This window comes from Doryrhamphus excisus, linkage group LG17, assembly GCF_037039965.1.
Source record: "Doryrhamphus excisus strain RoL-2023G ecotype Guam linkage group LG17, RoL_Dexc_Guam_v1.1, whole genome shotgun sequence".
In the NCBI taxonomy this organism is placed as follows: Eukaryota; Metazoa; Chordata; class Actinopteri; order Syngnathiformes; family Syngnathidae; genus Doryrhamphus; species Doryrhamphus excisus.
The window spans coordinates 5,014,386-5,030,682 of record NC_136373.1 but is presented as its reverse complement, the minus strand read 5'-3'; the positions used below and the strand labels follow the sequence as shown (position 1 = coordinate 5,030,682).

General features: G+C 41.0%; 1 protein-coding gene across 2 annotated transcripts in view; it reads right to left on the bottom strand.

Moving 5' to 3' along the window:
* Positions 1-16,297, bottom strand: part of brpf3b (bromodomain and PHD finger containing, 3b) — a 17,533-nt gene extending 1,236 nt beyond the window's left edge. The window contains exons 1-12 of one of the 2 annotated variants that reach the window (XM_058085784.2): positions 15,373-16,297; positions 12,931-14,501; positions 10,570-10,726; positions 10,313-10,444; positions 8,977-9,105; positions 8,559-8,871; positions 6,990-7,292; positions 3,118-3,699; positions 2,730-2,814; positions 2,551-2,645; positions 870-964; positions 626-780 (exon numbers count right to left, since the gene is read on the bottom strand). In XM_058085784.2, coding sequence (XP_057941767.2) covers positions 626-780; positions 870-964; positions 2,551-2,645; positions 2,730-2,814; positions 3,118-3,699; positions 6,990-7,292; positions 8,559-8,871; positions 8,977-9,105; positions 10,313-10,444; positions 10,570-10,726; positions 12,931-14,477 — 3,593 coding nt within the window. In that variant the 5' untranslated portion in view covers positions 14,478-14,501; positions 15,373-16,297. The remainder of the gene's footprint in view (positions 1-625; positions 781-869; positions 965-2,550; positions 2,646-2,729; positions 2,815-3,117; positions 3,700-6,989; positions 7,293-8,558; positions 8,872-8,976; positions 9,106-10,312; positions 10,445-10,569; positions 10,727-12,930; positions 14,502-15,372) is intronic. The other variant, XM_078798099.1, reaches the window with a different exon arrangement.

Here is a 16,297-nt window from a genome sequence, read left to right as displayed (position 1 = left end):
CTGGAGCCTATCCCAGCTGTCTTCAGGCGAGAGGCGGGGTATACTCTGGACTGGTGGCCAGCCAATCACAGGGCACATATAGACAAACAACCATTCACACTCACATTCATACCTATGGACAATTTGGAGTCGCCAATTAACCTAGCATGTTTTTGGAATGTGGGAGGAAACCGGAGTACCCGGAGAAAACATGTAAACTCCACACAGAGATGGCAGAAGGTGGAATTGAACCCTTGTCTCGTAGCTGTGAGGTCTGCGCTCTAATCACTCGTACGCCGTGCAACCCAATTACAAACATGATTATTATTATTATTATAAGGGCTGCATGGCGACTGAGTTAGGTTGGTGCGCAGGCCTCACAGCTAGGAGAGCAGAGTTCAATTCCACCCTTGGGCATCTCTGTGTTGAGTTTGCGGGCGTGCGTTTTCCCCGGGTACTCCGGTTTCCTCCCACATTCCAAAAACATGCTAGGTTAATTGGCGACTCCAAATTGTCCATAGGTATGAATGTGAGTGTGAATGGTTGTTTGTCTATATGTGCCCTGTGATTGGCTGGCCACCAGTCCAGGGTGTACCCCGCCTCTCACCCCCCATTTAAATGAATGAATGATTATTAAGTGACTGACCATGTGCGCTTGTTATCAAAGAAGAGCACCAGGTAGAGCCTCTGGCTGGTCTCCTCCTGCCTCTGGTCCCCCAGGCGAAGGACGTCTTTCGGGGGGACAGGGATGGGCACCCCGTTGAGCAGCAAGCCCTCCTCCGGCATCTCCGGGTCGATGATCTGGAACAAACTCATACACGTCAGCGTGACACGTGGAGGAGTCTGATGCTTGTGGTTGAAAAGAAATAAGGAGCTAAACACAACAATACCAGGGCTGGGTAGGAGGGATATCCACGACATTTGGCCCAAACCAGATCCAGGGGTTCAAGCTCTGTCTCATCCTCTGATGTATGGCTGCCGTTACCTAGAAGTAATAATAAAGTACAGTCATGTCATGTCAAATCTAAGATGAGAGAGGAGAGGAAAAGTACCACATAAGTCGCACTGGAGTATAAGTCGCACAAGGCCAAAAATGCATCATTAGGTAGAAAAAAAACATACATAAGTCGCACTGGAGTATAAGTCGCACAAGACCAAAAATGCACCATTGGGTAGAAAAAAAAACATACATAAGTCGCACAACGCCAAAATGCATCATTAGGTAGAAAAAAACACAAGTCGCATAAGGCCAAAAATGCATCATTAGGTAGAAAAAAAAAACATACATAAGTCGCACAAGGCCAAAAATGCATCATTAGGTAGAAAAAAAACATACATAAGTCGCACTGGAGTATGAGTTGCACATGGCCAAAATGCATCATTAGGTAGAAAAAAACATACATAAGTCACACAAGGCCAAAATGCATCATTAGGTAGAAAAAACATACATAAGTCGCACTGGAGTATGAGTCGCACAAGGCCAAAAATGCATCATTAGGTAGAAAAAAACATACATAAGTCACACTGGAGTATGAGTCGCACAAGGCCCAAAATGCATCATTAGGTAGAAAAAAAAACATACGTAAGTCGCACTGGAGTATAAGTCGCACAAAGCCAAAAATGCATCATTAGGTAGGAAAAAAAACATAAGTCGCACAAGGCCAAAAATGCATCATTAGGTAGAAAAAAACATACATAAGTCACACTGGAGTATGAGTCACACAAGGCCAAAAATGCATCATTAGGTAGAAAAAAACATACGTAAGTCGCACTGGAGTATAAGTCGCACAAGGCCAAAAATGCATCATTAGGTAGAAAAAAAACATACATAAGTCACACAAGGCCAAAATGCATCATTAGGTAGAAAAAACATACATAAGTCGCACTGGAGTATGAGTTGCACATGGCCAAAATGCATCATTAGGTAGAAAAAAAACATACATAAGTCACACAAGGCCAAAATGCATCATTAGGTAGAAAAAACATACATAAGTCGCACTGGAGTATGAGTTGCACATGGCCAAAATGCATCATTAGGTAGAAAAAAAACATACATAAGTCACACAAGGCCAAAATGCATCATTAGGTAGAAAAAAACATACATAAGTCGCACTGGAGTATAAGTCGCACAATGCCAAAAATGCATTATTAGGTAAAAAAAAACAAGTCGCACTGGAGTATGAGTCGCACAAGGCCAAAAATGCATCATTGGGTAGAAAAAAAACATACATAAGTCGCACAAGGCTAAAAATGCATAATTGGGTAGAAAAAAAAAAAATACATAAGTCGCATTTTTTGCGGGTAATTTATTTTACAAACTACTTAACCAAAATCGACATTACGTCATCTTGGAGGGCAAGTTCTAACAACAATAAAAGAATATAGAACAGGCTGAATAGCATATCTGTAAGAGATGCTAACACAATGGTTATTCAGCTACACAAAAAATAAACAAACAGAAAAGATGTCCAGTGTTTATGTAACAAACACTTTTTTCATTTATATGTCACAGGAACAGCCAAACTATAAAAAAAGTGTGACTTATAGTCCAGAAAATACGGTAAAACCTACCTGTGTAGTCGGCGTCTCCATTAACGATGTCCAGGAAGGGAACTTTGGATAGAGCGGGCTTCCCGAGGCTTCGTTTGGGTGGTGAGACACCATGTCTATATAAGACATCATATCTTAATTAGTTAAATTCTTACACCTAAATGACAACAGGAACACTATTCAACATAACACGAGCTTACATTTCTTTGCGGAGCACCGGGCAGGGGACGTCGTCTCGATCGGACCCGCAGTCATCTTTGTGCTTGTCGAAGCCGTTGGTCAGTCCTGAAAGGAAACCAAACAGAAGAGAGTAGAGTGGTAATTCAACAATTCAGAGTTGTAGTTTTTGACCAAAAGTCTAAAAAAAATGGCCGCCATCATACAAGTTATTTAGCTTTTCTTCAGTAAGTAGAATAAACTAGCATGATTTTTGGGTGAAACTGTGACGTAATGTTGACACAGTAGCTCAATAGTGAAAAACAACATCTCACCTACATCATTAGTGAACACAAGACAACAAAATAAACTTATAAAAAATATATATATAATAAAATATAATAATAATAATAAAAAAAAAACACTTGTTACCAGATTTATTATTTGGCATTCTGTCAGGCTCTCCGTCTGAGCTCATATCCTGACCAGCGCTCCATTGGTCGTTTAGGCAGGGTGGTGCTATGGCTTTCTGAGGGGTTTTGGTGGGCGTGGACAAAGGTGTAGTCGAGGGGGTGTCGGGTGAGCTGAGGGAGGCGCTCGAACTGTCGTCCTGTGCTGCATTCCCATTGGACAAAGGACCGTCTCGTTCTTTCGACAGCTTGGCGCCATTTTTTGCCTTTTTGAACAACACAGACGTCCGTCGTCCAACCCCGCCGGTGACGGGCCGCGTGGGGGTGCAATGATCCGACAGCCCGTTACCCACCGCCGACCCGTCGCTGTGCAAACTCGGCGGCGATGACGGCGACGCCTCTTGGGTTTTAGTGCAAACAATATCCTCTGCGGCGTTGTTGTCGTCCTCCAACTTTAGCCGTTTGCAGAGCCAGCTAGTGTGTAGCGGGGGCTGCTTCGTGATGGGACGAAGTGTGGGAGGCTCCAGGGGTGCGTCTCCAAGCCGGGGAGGGGGTGCCGGCCCGGTAGGTTCCAGTGTCGGGGGAGAGGCGGGTTTGATGTCTTCTGAAAGAATGGTGGGAAAAAAAATGAAATAAAAGTGTAACTGTGTGTGCATTTAAAAACCAACATGGCCACTGAGTATGTGGTGTGATGTGGTGGTAGTCCGAGTCACACTGGAGAATGGGGTCTTCTCTGTCATCCAAAATTGGAAAAACAAAAAACTTGGGGTGCACTGGAACCTCGAACGTCAAACACTTTCAACATCAAACCAGTTTTTTCCCGTAAGAAATAAATTATCTGTGAAGGAGGCACCTTTGTTGTGTGCAGGTAACCAGTGGCTTCTGGAGTCTATGTTATCAGATGGATACACGATACTGGATCATTGCAGGGAAGACTCGGTGATATAAATGCTGTCCCACTCGTTTGTATGCATCGTAATAATTCATATGAAGAACAAGCTTAAGTGACATGTTTTCTATTTTTAATTTTGTTGTTCTTATTTTCAAGCAATATCCCTCGCACATTCCTTTCTTTGGTATTTATCTTTTTTATTAATGTTGATTTAGTTCTGTAGAATTGCACTTTTATTTTCCTGTAAGTCTGCTTATATTGTTATTGTTTTGTACAATTGAAGTTTGTAATAAAATATCTTTAAAAAAATTGAAAAAAAATAAAATTAAAATATAAAAAATTAAAAAAAGGATTGTAGATGCCAAAATATTATACGAATCACTGAAGCTCATATTAAAAAACGGAAAAGCACTGAAACCCTTTCATACATTGGAGAATGTTCTAAAAACAATTCATATGAAGAACAAGCTTAAGTGACATGTTTTCTATTTTTAATTTTGTTGTTCTTATTTTCAATCGCATATTCCTTTCTTTGGTATTTTTTTTTTAAATTTATGTTAATATTGTTCTGTAGAATTGCACTTTTATGTTCCTGTAATTCTGCTTATATTGTTATTGTTTTGTACAATTGAAGTTTGTAATAAAATATCTAAAAAAATAAATAGAAATAAATAAAAATGAATAAAAATTTAAATTAAAAATACAAAAAATAAAAAAAAGGATTGTAGATGCCAAAATATATGAAAAACTGAAGCTGATATTAAAAAACAGAAAAGCACTGAAAACCTTTCATACATTAGAGAACGTTCTAAAAACAATTCATATGAAGAACAAGCTTAAGTGACATGTTTTCTATTTTTAATTTTGTTGTTATTTACTTATTTTCAATCGCACATTCCTTTCTTTGGTATTTTTTTTTTAATTTATGTTAATACTGTTCTGTAGAATTGCACTTTTATGTTCCTGTAATTCTGCTTATATTGTTATTGTTTTGTACAATTGAAGTTTGTAATAAAATATCTTTAAAAAAATTAAAAATAAATACAAATTAAAAATTAAAAAAATTAAAAGAAAGGATTGTCGATGCCAAAATATTATATGAATCACTGAAGCTGATATTCAAAAAATTGAATTAAAAAAAATAATTTTTTTATTGATATTGATATTGTTCTACAGAATTGCACTTTCATGTTCCTGTAATTCTGCTTATATTGTTATTGTTTTCCTCAATTGAAGTTTGTAATAAAATATCTAAAAATAAATAAATAAATAAATAAAATATAAATAAATAAAAAAGGGGATTGTAGATGCCATTTCCTAATCTATGGCCATCATCACACCTTTCCTCTCCCCATTTAGAATGGCATCATAGAAAAAACACACCTCTAGAATGGATGCTTTTGATTCTCACTGAGGCATGTCAAATCTATATTTTTATTTTGGGGGGTGGTCTATTATTCCCCTAACGGGCACTAATTCCGAATCCCATCCAACTAACAGGTGCTAGACTGTAGAGGTTCCACTGCATTCTACTGGTATGTGCACACACAATTCGGACACGAGTGAAGAATATACAATGCTCTCACAACTGTACATGGTACCAGGACACGATTTAAATGACGCTACAAAAAGTATCCGTCCAACCACCGGCCCTCTTCTAAGACGAGCACAAGACTGTCCCGAGGGGACAATCCTGGGAGTCGGAAGTGGGATGATATGACATGGCCAAATGGAGTGGTGAGTCCATGGGATTTATGTGTAAAAAAGGTGAGCAGAGTGCACTTTGGGAGAGAGGAGTTGTGAGGCAGCCATGGCTAACCAGACTCTGTGGACCCCTACTTACTAGACTGGAGACAGTGGGGTGGTTTGGGTTGGTGCGTGGGGGGGACCCTGGCTCAATTACCTAAGGACAATGTTCCGTTAGCTCATGTTCACAACTGGTCTCATTGAAAAGAACTGGGTTGAAAAGGAAAAGGAGACGTAACATGTATACAGCATCTTGACAAAAAAAACACCTCACATTTCAGAAAGAATTGTATTATATCTCAACGGACAGTATAGTACTATAGAAAGTAAACGTTGACATACTTGTGTACAGCTTGTATAGCAGTATAGATTTACTATCCACTGAAAATGAGTAATCAAGTGAGTAGACCAGAAATTGCTATTTTTGTTTTTGATTTTTATATATTTTTTATATATATATATTTTTTTTAATATTTTATATATTTTAATATTTTTTTTCGCTGTGAGTACTCTGAAGTTTTACTTTCTTAAAAGGGGACCCATTATGCTCATTTTTTTGGCCCTTTGTATTGAGTTGAGCTAACCAGCACACAAAGCTTTCTAGCTCTTTCAGAATCTGCACCTATTCAGCTGTATTTCTTTGGCTTTCGTGCTTCCGGTGAAAACGGCTAGCTCCACTGTGGTTGGTCACACTTCTGAGTGTTTAGAAGGACTTCCGGTTTGATCTTGTGACTCTTCCACACGACCAAGTAACATTGGAAAGGCATCGGGGTTTAGCAAGTTTGTCGGCTAGTCCATACTAGCCTAAATGCCGTTTACAGATTAAAATGTATTTCTTTTTCTGGTAGGGAATCAGGAACTCCATCTGATCTGGTGGTGTCTTTAGGAATTGTAAACAAGAGGGTAGGGAAGGGGAAGCAGCGCTTACGGGAGAGCGGCGAGTGCCTACAGCCACACCCATAAGAAAGCCCGCTCCTCTGTGACATCACAAAAGGAACAGCTTTGCAACGCCCTCCGGAACACAGCGTTTTGAGCCATCCCAAACTTCTTTCAGGGGCTCACTTCCAAATGCGCAAACGTCATTATCTGAAATGTTGGCATCTTTTAAAACAAGAGTACACATGCATCATAGGTCCCCTTTAATGACAAGATTTACTGTCGTAAAAATGATAACTGAAATGTGAGGGGTTTACTCAGGTCTGGGAAATACAGTAGGTATGTTTTTTCCGGAAACAACAACTTATGACATCACTCACCTTTGTCTAAGGACGCAAGGCCATTTTCTGTCTTGACCACATCTGCCTTGTCATCCTCCTCCTCCTCCTCCTCCTCCTCTTCAGTGCTGTCTTCTTTGACACGCCCGTTGTGAAGACCATAGCGATGCTGCTGCCCTTGCCGGTACCGAATGCTGTTGATCTCGCGGCGGAGCAGGCGCATGCGACGGGTGCGAGCGCCACTGCAACGCATCGAGCTGACAAAGTCCAGCTTGTCCAGAAGCTCCTTCAGCTGCTCCTCCACGCTCATATGGAGACGATTATCTGGGTCCAGCACGCTGTCCACTAGATAGGGAAGCACAATTTGCATGAGCAACATTTTCCATTCAAGACTCCATGAATTACAATTAAAGCCAGTCAAATTTGAAAGGTTGGGGGGGGGGGGAGGGGGCTACACATTAGACATCATCAGCCTTCAATGGGACAACTGTCTACAATTCATTCATTTTCTACCGCTTTTCCTCACAAGGGTCGCGGGGGGTGCTGGAGCCTATCCCAGCTGTCTTCGAGCGAGAGGCGGGTTACACCCTGGACTGGTGGCCAGCCAATCACAGGGCACATATAGACATATAGATTATTTATCCTTTTAAAAAAAAAAAATCAGTAAAGAATTCAGATATAGTTGCAAATGGTGATTAATCATGATTAATTAATTCATTTGGAAAACTGATTAATCTGATTTAAAATTGCTTAACAGCACTACAATAATGGTGTGCATTATTAATTCATTCATTTTCTACCACTTATCCTCACAAGGGTCACTGGGGTGCTGGAGCCTATCCCAGCTGTACACCCTGGACTGGTGGCCAGCCAATCACAGGGCACATATAGACATACAGATTATTTATCCTTTAAAAAAAATCAGTAAAGAATTCAGATATAGTTGCAAATGGTGATTAATCATGATTAATTAATTAATTTGAAAACTGATTAATCTGATTTAAAATTGTTTAACAGCACTACCATAATTGCATTTTCCATCATTTTCGGCCGCTTATCTTCACAAGGGTTGCTTGGGTGCTGGAGCCTATCCCAGCTGTACACCCTGGACTGTTGGCCGGCCAATCACAGGGCACATATAGACAAACAACCATTCACACTCACATTCATACCTATGGACAATTTGGAGTCGCCAATTAACCTAGCATGTTTTTGGAATGTGGGAGGAGAAAACCCACGCACACAGAGATGGCCGAGGGTGGAATTGAACCTGGGTCTCCTAGCTGTGAGGTCTGCACTCTAACCACTCGACCGCCGTGCAGCCCCCTGTCTACAATTATTGTGGAAAAAAAGGATGTAAGACTGCCATCACCATTTGTTCGGGCAACCATGTCAGAACTGAGATTGCTGATTACAAATGGGGGGGGGGAATCATAAAACGAGCACCAAATTCAAGCACAACATGTTTCCTGACAAAACAGATAAGTCAGTAATGCTTGACAGATGCTGACAACAGAAAATTGAAATAAAAGTGTGCACTACATACAACATGATATATAAAATGCAATACATAATACGTTATATAAGTACACTGTTAGTCCTGCTTCTTACCATCCTCCCATGTACAGCTGTAAAACTCCCGCTTCTGCGGTGACTCGGGCAGATGCATGCCTGAGTTGGCCTCCAGGCCCGTGCTGGTGGCCTGTCGCTGTGCGTGGCGCAAAACGGCTCCCCCAAGATCCCGGAGGCGTAGTGCGGCCCGGTGGAAGACCGTGTCCTTGGTGTTGTACAGGAGGCAGTTGGACACCATCAGGGTGAAGTCGGCATCCAGGTCAGCCACGCAGCGGTAGGCGTGACTTTCGAGCTTTGAGCGCATGGTGGAGAAATCCATGGGCTGGCTTATGAACTCAAGGTAGTCTGGGACCTGAGGAGAAGACATCAAGGACGAAAATAAGCACCCCGTAGTCCCACCTGAAACTGAATTCTACATTTAGGGACAATTGACGATGGAACTTTTAGAAAGACTGACCTCCGTGGTGTCGACTGGCTCTGCAAAGATCTGGGCCGTGTCCTTCTCCTGCAATTGGTCCAGGGTTGAGCGAAGTAACAACAGCATTGGGGTCAGCTGCATCTCCAGAGCCGCCTGATGGACTTTGATCTGCCATTGTACAAAAACATGTAAGAGAGAGGTAGACGTTACCCAATCAATCTGAGGCAAAAAGTCTCTTAGAACGCTGTCGGATAAGCATAAGGCCTCTCACTGTGTGCCACTGCTACAGTAACAACAGTAAAATATGGTGGTGGTAGTGTGACTGTCTTGCTGCTTCAGGACCTGGAAGACTTTCTGTGATAAATGGAACCATAAATTCTGCTGTCTATGTACTCATAAAAAAATCCTGAAGGAGAATGTCTGGCCGGCTGTTTGCGACCTCAAGCCTAAACCAACTTGGGGTTCTGCAGCAGGTCAATGGTCCAAAACCCACCAGCAAGTCCACACACTCACAAAAGAAAGAAAGAAAAAAAAAAGACCCAGTTGACCTTCACAAAAGAAAGAAAGAAAGGAAGAAAGACCCAGTTGACCTTCACAAAAGAAAGAAAGAAAGAAAAAGAAAGAAAAAGGAAGAAGAGAGAAAAAGAAAAAGAAAGAAAGAAAAAAAAGAAAAAAGAAAATAGAGAAAGAGAGAAAGAGAGAAAGAAAGAAAAGAAAGAAAAAAGAAAGAGAAAGAAAAAAGAAAAGAGGGAGAGAAAGAAAGAAAGAAAGAAAGAAAGAAAAAGAAAGAAAAAAAGAAAAAGAAAGAAAAAGAAGGAAAAAGAAAAAATAGAGAAAGAAAGAAAGAAAAAAACAGTTCCCAGTTGACCTTCAAAGAAAGAATGAAAGAAAGAAAAAAAGAAAGAAAAATAACAGCTCCCAGTTGACCTTCACAAAAGAAAGAAAGAAAGAAAGAAAGAATAAAAGAAAGAAAGAAAAAAAAGAAAGAAAAAAAGAAAAACATAACAGTTCCCAGTTGACCTTCACAAAAGATGGATGGATGGATGGATGGATGGATAGATGGATAGATGGATAGATAGATAGATAGATAGATAGATAGATAGATAGCCAACGAAATGTCATTGCCAGGCTCCGGTATAATAAATAATAATAATAATAATAATAATGTGGTGAATAAATAGATGACATCAATATGAACAACAATGTACAGCGTAAACAGTGAATTGCACAAATAATTTATATAATTTTGAATAAATAATAATAATAATAATTTAAAGTTTTGCATGTGGGCAGGTAGAGGGGCTTATTTGGCATCCTCTGAGTATGGATGAAAAATATAATACGGGCGATATACAGTAGCCTTGCTCCATGTTACCTGTTCTCGTTTGAGTTTCTCCCTCTTACGGATGAGTTCCACCAGCAGTCTGGCCTTCTCTAAGTCGTGCCGAAGCTTCTGCCAATATCTCAGCGCTTCTCTGGCGGCAGACACTTTTTCATCCACCTCCGGCTGCCAAAAATAAAATTTACCCAATAAAATGAATCCAATTACTGGAAATGATTACAATAAAGATAAAAATGCAACATGGGTGGAAAAATAGCTTCAAAGATGTAACTGTGAATCCTGGGGCTGACCTGTTCAGTGTTCCGTTGGGACTGGATGTTTGAGTGCAAACGGCGGACGAGTGGCACACCGTTGCGGGACTGACGCTTCAGTAGCCAGTAACTATGCAGCCTCTGTATGAACTGGTTCTTCTTTTGGAAAATGATACCTTTGCTGATGGCGTTCAACCTGTGTAGAATCCAGCAATACAAGCTGAGAGATTGGTAAAATGCCATTGTACACTTAACAGCTTAACAGGTGAGGAAAGACTTCCGCTTTGTGCCGCTAACTTTGTAGGAGTTAATAAACGGTAAAGGAGTTGATAATAAATGGCGATTTATCATTTAAAAGATGTCCGCTTTCAACATAGCGCCATATGTGTAGCTTTAGCATTTTGTTCATAAACGGCGATTTATCTTTTTTAAAATGTCCGCTTTCAACATAGCGCCATATGTGTAGCTTTAGCATTTTATTCAGAAAGTTTGTAGTTGTTAATAAATGGTATAGGACTTGATAATAAATGGCGATTTATCGTTTTAAAAATGTCCGCTTTCAACATAGCGCCATATGTGTCGCTTTAGCATTTTTTTTCCATAAACTTTGTAGGAGTTAATAAATGGCATAGGAGTTGATAATAAATGGCGATTTATCGTTTTAAAAATGTCCGCTTTCAACATAGCACCATATGTGTAGCTTTAGCATTTTTTCTTCCATAAACTTTGTAGGAGTTAATAATAAACGGCGATTTATCTTTTTAAAAATGTCCGCTTTCAACATAGCGCCATATGTGTAGCTTTAGCATTTTTTTCATAAACTTTGTAGGAGTTAATAAATAGTATAGGAGTTGACAATAAATGGTGATTTATCTTTTTCAAAATTTCCGCTTTTAACACAGCGCCATATATGTAGCTTTAGCATTTTTTTTCATAAACTTTGTAGGAGTTAATAAATGGTATAGGAGTTGATAATAAACGGCGATTTATCTTTTTAAAAATGTCCGCTTTCAACATAGCGCTATATGTGTAGCTTTAGCATTTTTTTCATAAACTTTGTAGGAGTTAATAAATGGTATAGTTGATAATAAATGGCGATTTATCATTTTAAAAATGTCCGATTTCAACATAGCACCATATGTGTAGCTTTAGCATTTTTTTCATGAACGGCAATTTATCTTTTTTAAAATGTCCGCTTTCAACATAGTGCCATATGTGTAGCTTTAGCATTTTTTTTCATAAACTTTGTAGGAGTTAATAAATGGTATAGTTGATAATAAATGCCAATTTATCGTTTTAAAAATGTCCGCTTTCAACATAGCGCCATATGTGTAGCTTTAGCATTTTTTTCCATAAACAGCGATTTATCGTTTTAAAAATGTCCGCTTTCAACATAGCGCCATATGTGTAGCTTTAGCATTTTTTTTCAGAAACTTTGTAGGAGTTAATAAATGGTATAGGAGTCGATAAAAAAACGGCGATTTATCTTTTAAAAATGTCCGCTTTCAACATAGCGGCATATGTGTATCTTTAGCATTTTTTTCATAAACAGTGATTTATCTCTTTAAAAATGTCCGCTTTCAACATAGCGCCATATGTGTAGCATTATCATTTTTTTTCATAAACTTTGTAAGAGTTAATAAATGGTATAGCAGTGGATAATAAATGCCGATTTATCGTTTAAAAAATGTCCGCTTTCAACATAGCGCCATATGTGTAGCTTTAGCATTTTTTCTTCCATAAACTTCGTAGGAGTTAATAATAAACGACAATTCATTTTTTTAAAAAATGTCCGCTTTCAACATAGCGCCATATGTGTAGCTTTAGCATTTTTTTCATAAACTTTGTAGGAGTTAATAAATGGTATAGGAGTGGATAATAAATGGTCATTTATCATTTTAAAAATGTCGGCTTTCAACATAGTGCCATATGTGTAGCTTTAGCATTTTTTTCATAACTTTTTAAAAATGTCCGCTTTCAACATAGCGCCATATGTGTAGCTTTAGCATTTTTTTTCATAAACTTTGTCAGAGTTAATAAATGGTATAGGAGTCGATAAAAAAACGGCAATTTATCTTTTTAAAAATGTCCGCTTTCAACATAGCGGCATACATTTTTTTTTAGCATTTTTTTCATAAACGGCGATTTATCTTTTTAAAAATGTCCGCTTTCAACATAACGCAATATGTGTAGCTTTAGCATTTTTTTCATTGCATTTTGAAACCTCATTATCTGAAACTTTGGCATGGTTTAACACTAGAATACAACATTCTAACTACATTTATAGGTCAGAAAAGTGGAAAAAGCATAATTGTAAAAGTGCTGGTAGATTAAAAACTTATGCCACACTCTCAGGTATGATTCCCATCCAATATCCAGCTTAAAATGTGAATAAAGTACCTGCTTGTGGGTATTTCAGGCACTACGACTTGTGGAGAAGATGTGTTTAGTGTTGTGGACGCCGTGTCCTTCTTCCCTTTCTTTTTGTCTGCCTTGCCGTCCGCCTCGGATTTTCTGCCTTTCTTCGGCGTAGCAGGCCCGTCCGTGTAGGCGCTCCGTCCTCGGCTGGCCCTCCCTCGGCTGCCCACCACACGTCCTTCGTTCTCCTCATCGGAGGTGGCGTCCTGGCTGGCGGGCGAATGAGTCTCGCAGAACGCCGTTTTCTTCACGGAGAAAGTAGTCCCGTTTACACTCGTCTCTCGCACCGGGTCGATCTTCATGAACAGGCCGGCGCGCTGCGCACATGTGACGTGGAAGGCCGTGTAGCAGTTGGCCTTGTGGCATTGGATGGACGCCCCGCGGCCCTTCTGCTTACACAGGTAGCAAGTTAGCTTCCAGCGTGCTGGGGGAATGTTATTGACTCCTTCCACCGGCTCCAGAAAGACCGTATTAGCAAAACAGACTTCAGGGATCCATATAGCGCAGACGACATGTGCCCAGCGTCCGTCGCTGGTTTGCTTAAAGGCGCCGCCTCTGTTGGGGCACAGGACGCAGTCAGTGGGTTTCTGTGGGGACTGAAGGCAGCAGCGGCACAGCCACTGGCCCTCCGGGATGTAGGGAACGCCGTAGCATTCCTGGTGCACGGCGAGGTTGCACGCGTCACAGAAGAGGATGACGTTGCTGTTGAGGCACTCGTCGTCCAGGCACACGCAGCAGAAGGCGTCATCGTCGATGTTCTGAGACGGCACCCGGGTCCGTGCCTCCCGGTATGACTCGTCCTCCAGGCGGTCCACCAGCAGCTCAAAGACATCTGGGGAGAGCGGAGAGCAGCCGTCCGCTCGCCGCCCATTGTTGACCATCTCCAGCCAAGCGGTGTCTTCTTCGTCCATGTCGTACTCCGCTACAGCTTCCTGCTCTTCTGTTGAGCGTTCGATGTAGCGGTAGTACGCCGTGGGCAGAGGAGGCGTCTCGGCAGGGATGAAAGTCTCCACGACACGAAAGGAAGGCTCGGGGAGGGGTGTAAGGTGATTGTGTGTTGCATTCAGTTTTTCTGGCGTTTGAGCGCGGGCGCAGTGGTTCTTTGACGTTTGCGGTGACTTGAAAGGCGTTTTACATTTGGAGTCTTTCCAACGGCTACGTGATGACGCGGCGGGTTTGCTGACAGTCTGCGGCGTGCTGACGGGAGGCGACGGCTGCTCACTGTTCTCCTTGTTGCTGTTGCACTCGCTGATGTCCTGTGCCGTCATCTCGTCCTCTGTTATGACAACCAAGGGTTCTAAAACAGAGATGCGGTGAAGCCGACCCTCAAGCTCCACCTCCACGACCTTCTGGGCCTGTGCGTAGCTCAGTGTCTCTCTGCTTGGAGCCGCTTTGAGGCTGTAAGGGGACGGGGATCGCTGGCGGGTACCGCCCCCGCCGCCACGACCGCTGGCCGGTGTCGTCTTGGACTTTTCGGCATCCGCTCCACTTCCTGGGGCCACATGGCCTTTTCGGCGTGGCTTCCTCATAGGCCAGCGATCACACCGTGCCTCCTGGTCATTAACCACCACAACATTATTATAGAGCATACAGAGCATGGGTATTTAAAGTACAAATCGGGCGATATAAATTCATCCATCCATCCATTTTCTGTACCGCTTATCCTCACAAGGCATGCTGGAGCCTATCCCAGCTGTCTGTTGAGCGAGAGGCGGGGTACACCCTGGACTGGTGGCCAGCCAATCACAGGGCACATATAGACAAACAACTGTACACACCACAATCACATTCCTTTACATTTGTATTGCCCAATAGAGTAGATATAATCAGAGAAAACAAGACAATAAAATTTGAAACATTGCCTCTCTAATGACTCAATGGGGACAAGCTATAGAAAATGGCTGGATGTAACTATCTGTATATATATATATTCTGTATATATATTGAGGATATATGTTTTCACAAACACGTACTCTTTATACGAGAATTACTTTCGTTAAGTGTCACTAAACTATTTAACACTAATCGCAGGGTAGTCACAACATCAAATGCTCTGAGCCAATCAGCTTGACGGATAATGTGACTGATCACCCAACAGCCAATCACAATGAAGAACGCCGCAGCCCGTGTCCTTATTTCTAGAGTACACAGTCAGCCATATTTACAGTTTTAAAACACAAACAAATAATCGGTTTATGTTCTACTTTTCAGCCTTGTCATTCCGAAGCATTACATTGGGTGTATTTTTGAATTAGGAACGCGCTATGACAGAGCTTCGGTATAACATTTTTATTAGCGAGCGAGGCTAACTTTGTTTCTAACCTTAGCTGCCTTGTTTCTACATTAACAGGGACAAGAAACAACAGAAATGGTAGACATTTAAAGTTTTAAAGTATTGATAACATAGCAATGAACAATCCTTACCTGTTATGGTAACCGGGTGGCACAAGTAGATCCACAGCCGGTCTTCTCTTCAGTAATGGTTGCCAACCTAGCCTGTGGTCTGTACTCCAATAGCCACAAGCTAACTTACTGTAAGCCAGCTACAGTTTGTTGCAACAGCCGGTGTGTGTCCTTTTATGAACGCGGCCGTCCCTCCATAAAACTGCGACGAGGGGCTGTGCGCTTGAATCCATAGATTCGACGAGCGGCCTCGTTACATTTCCACAATAATACTGTAAGGGACAATGTAATGTCGACCTAATTTTCTAGGAAGCTAGCTAGCTTACTTGCGAATGTAGGCTACTCGGCTACATTAATGCTGGCTTGCAACTTCCGTGCACATCAAATAAAAGTACTACACAAAAAACGCAATTTGCCATATTTAAGTAATCCATCTTTCACATACATCACAACTTAATACATGGTGTTGATTAAATAAATTGATTTTATATTTTTTTTCATTAAATACAGGCATAACACTCGCCCTCGACGGCTTCCGTCTACTTTAATTTGAACACGGAATTGTCTTATTTCCGCTTCTGGCACTTAACCACGCCCCCTTGACGTCACAGCACCATGATTTTGGCGGCCTGGCTAATAAACAGAGCCAAACGTGACAACAGCAGCAATTAAACAAGACACGTAGACATGTACGCTTCAGTAACAATTGTATATTCTAAAGTTGATACAAAGCATTCAAATGACAACTTAAATCCCCAAACAATTAACTGGATGCAAATTATTCTACATGTGAATGCAGGGTTTTTGTGTTAAAATTAAATATCTTTGCTTGCAAAAAAAACAACAACTTATATTCAATTATTAAACAGATTCTTATTAAACAGTATTTGACAGCTGCAATTAAAAAACACATTTACAATTTTTTCTCCTCCAACAAAGCATTGAA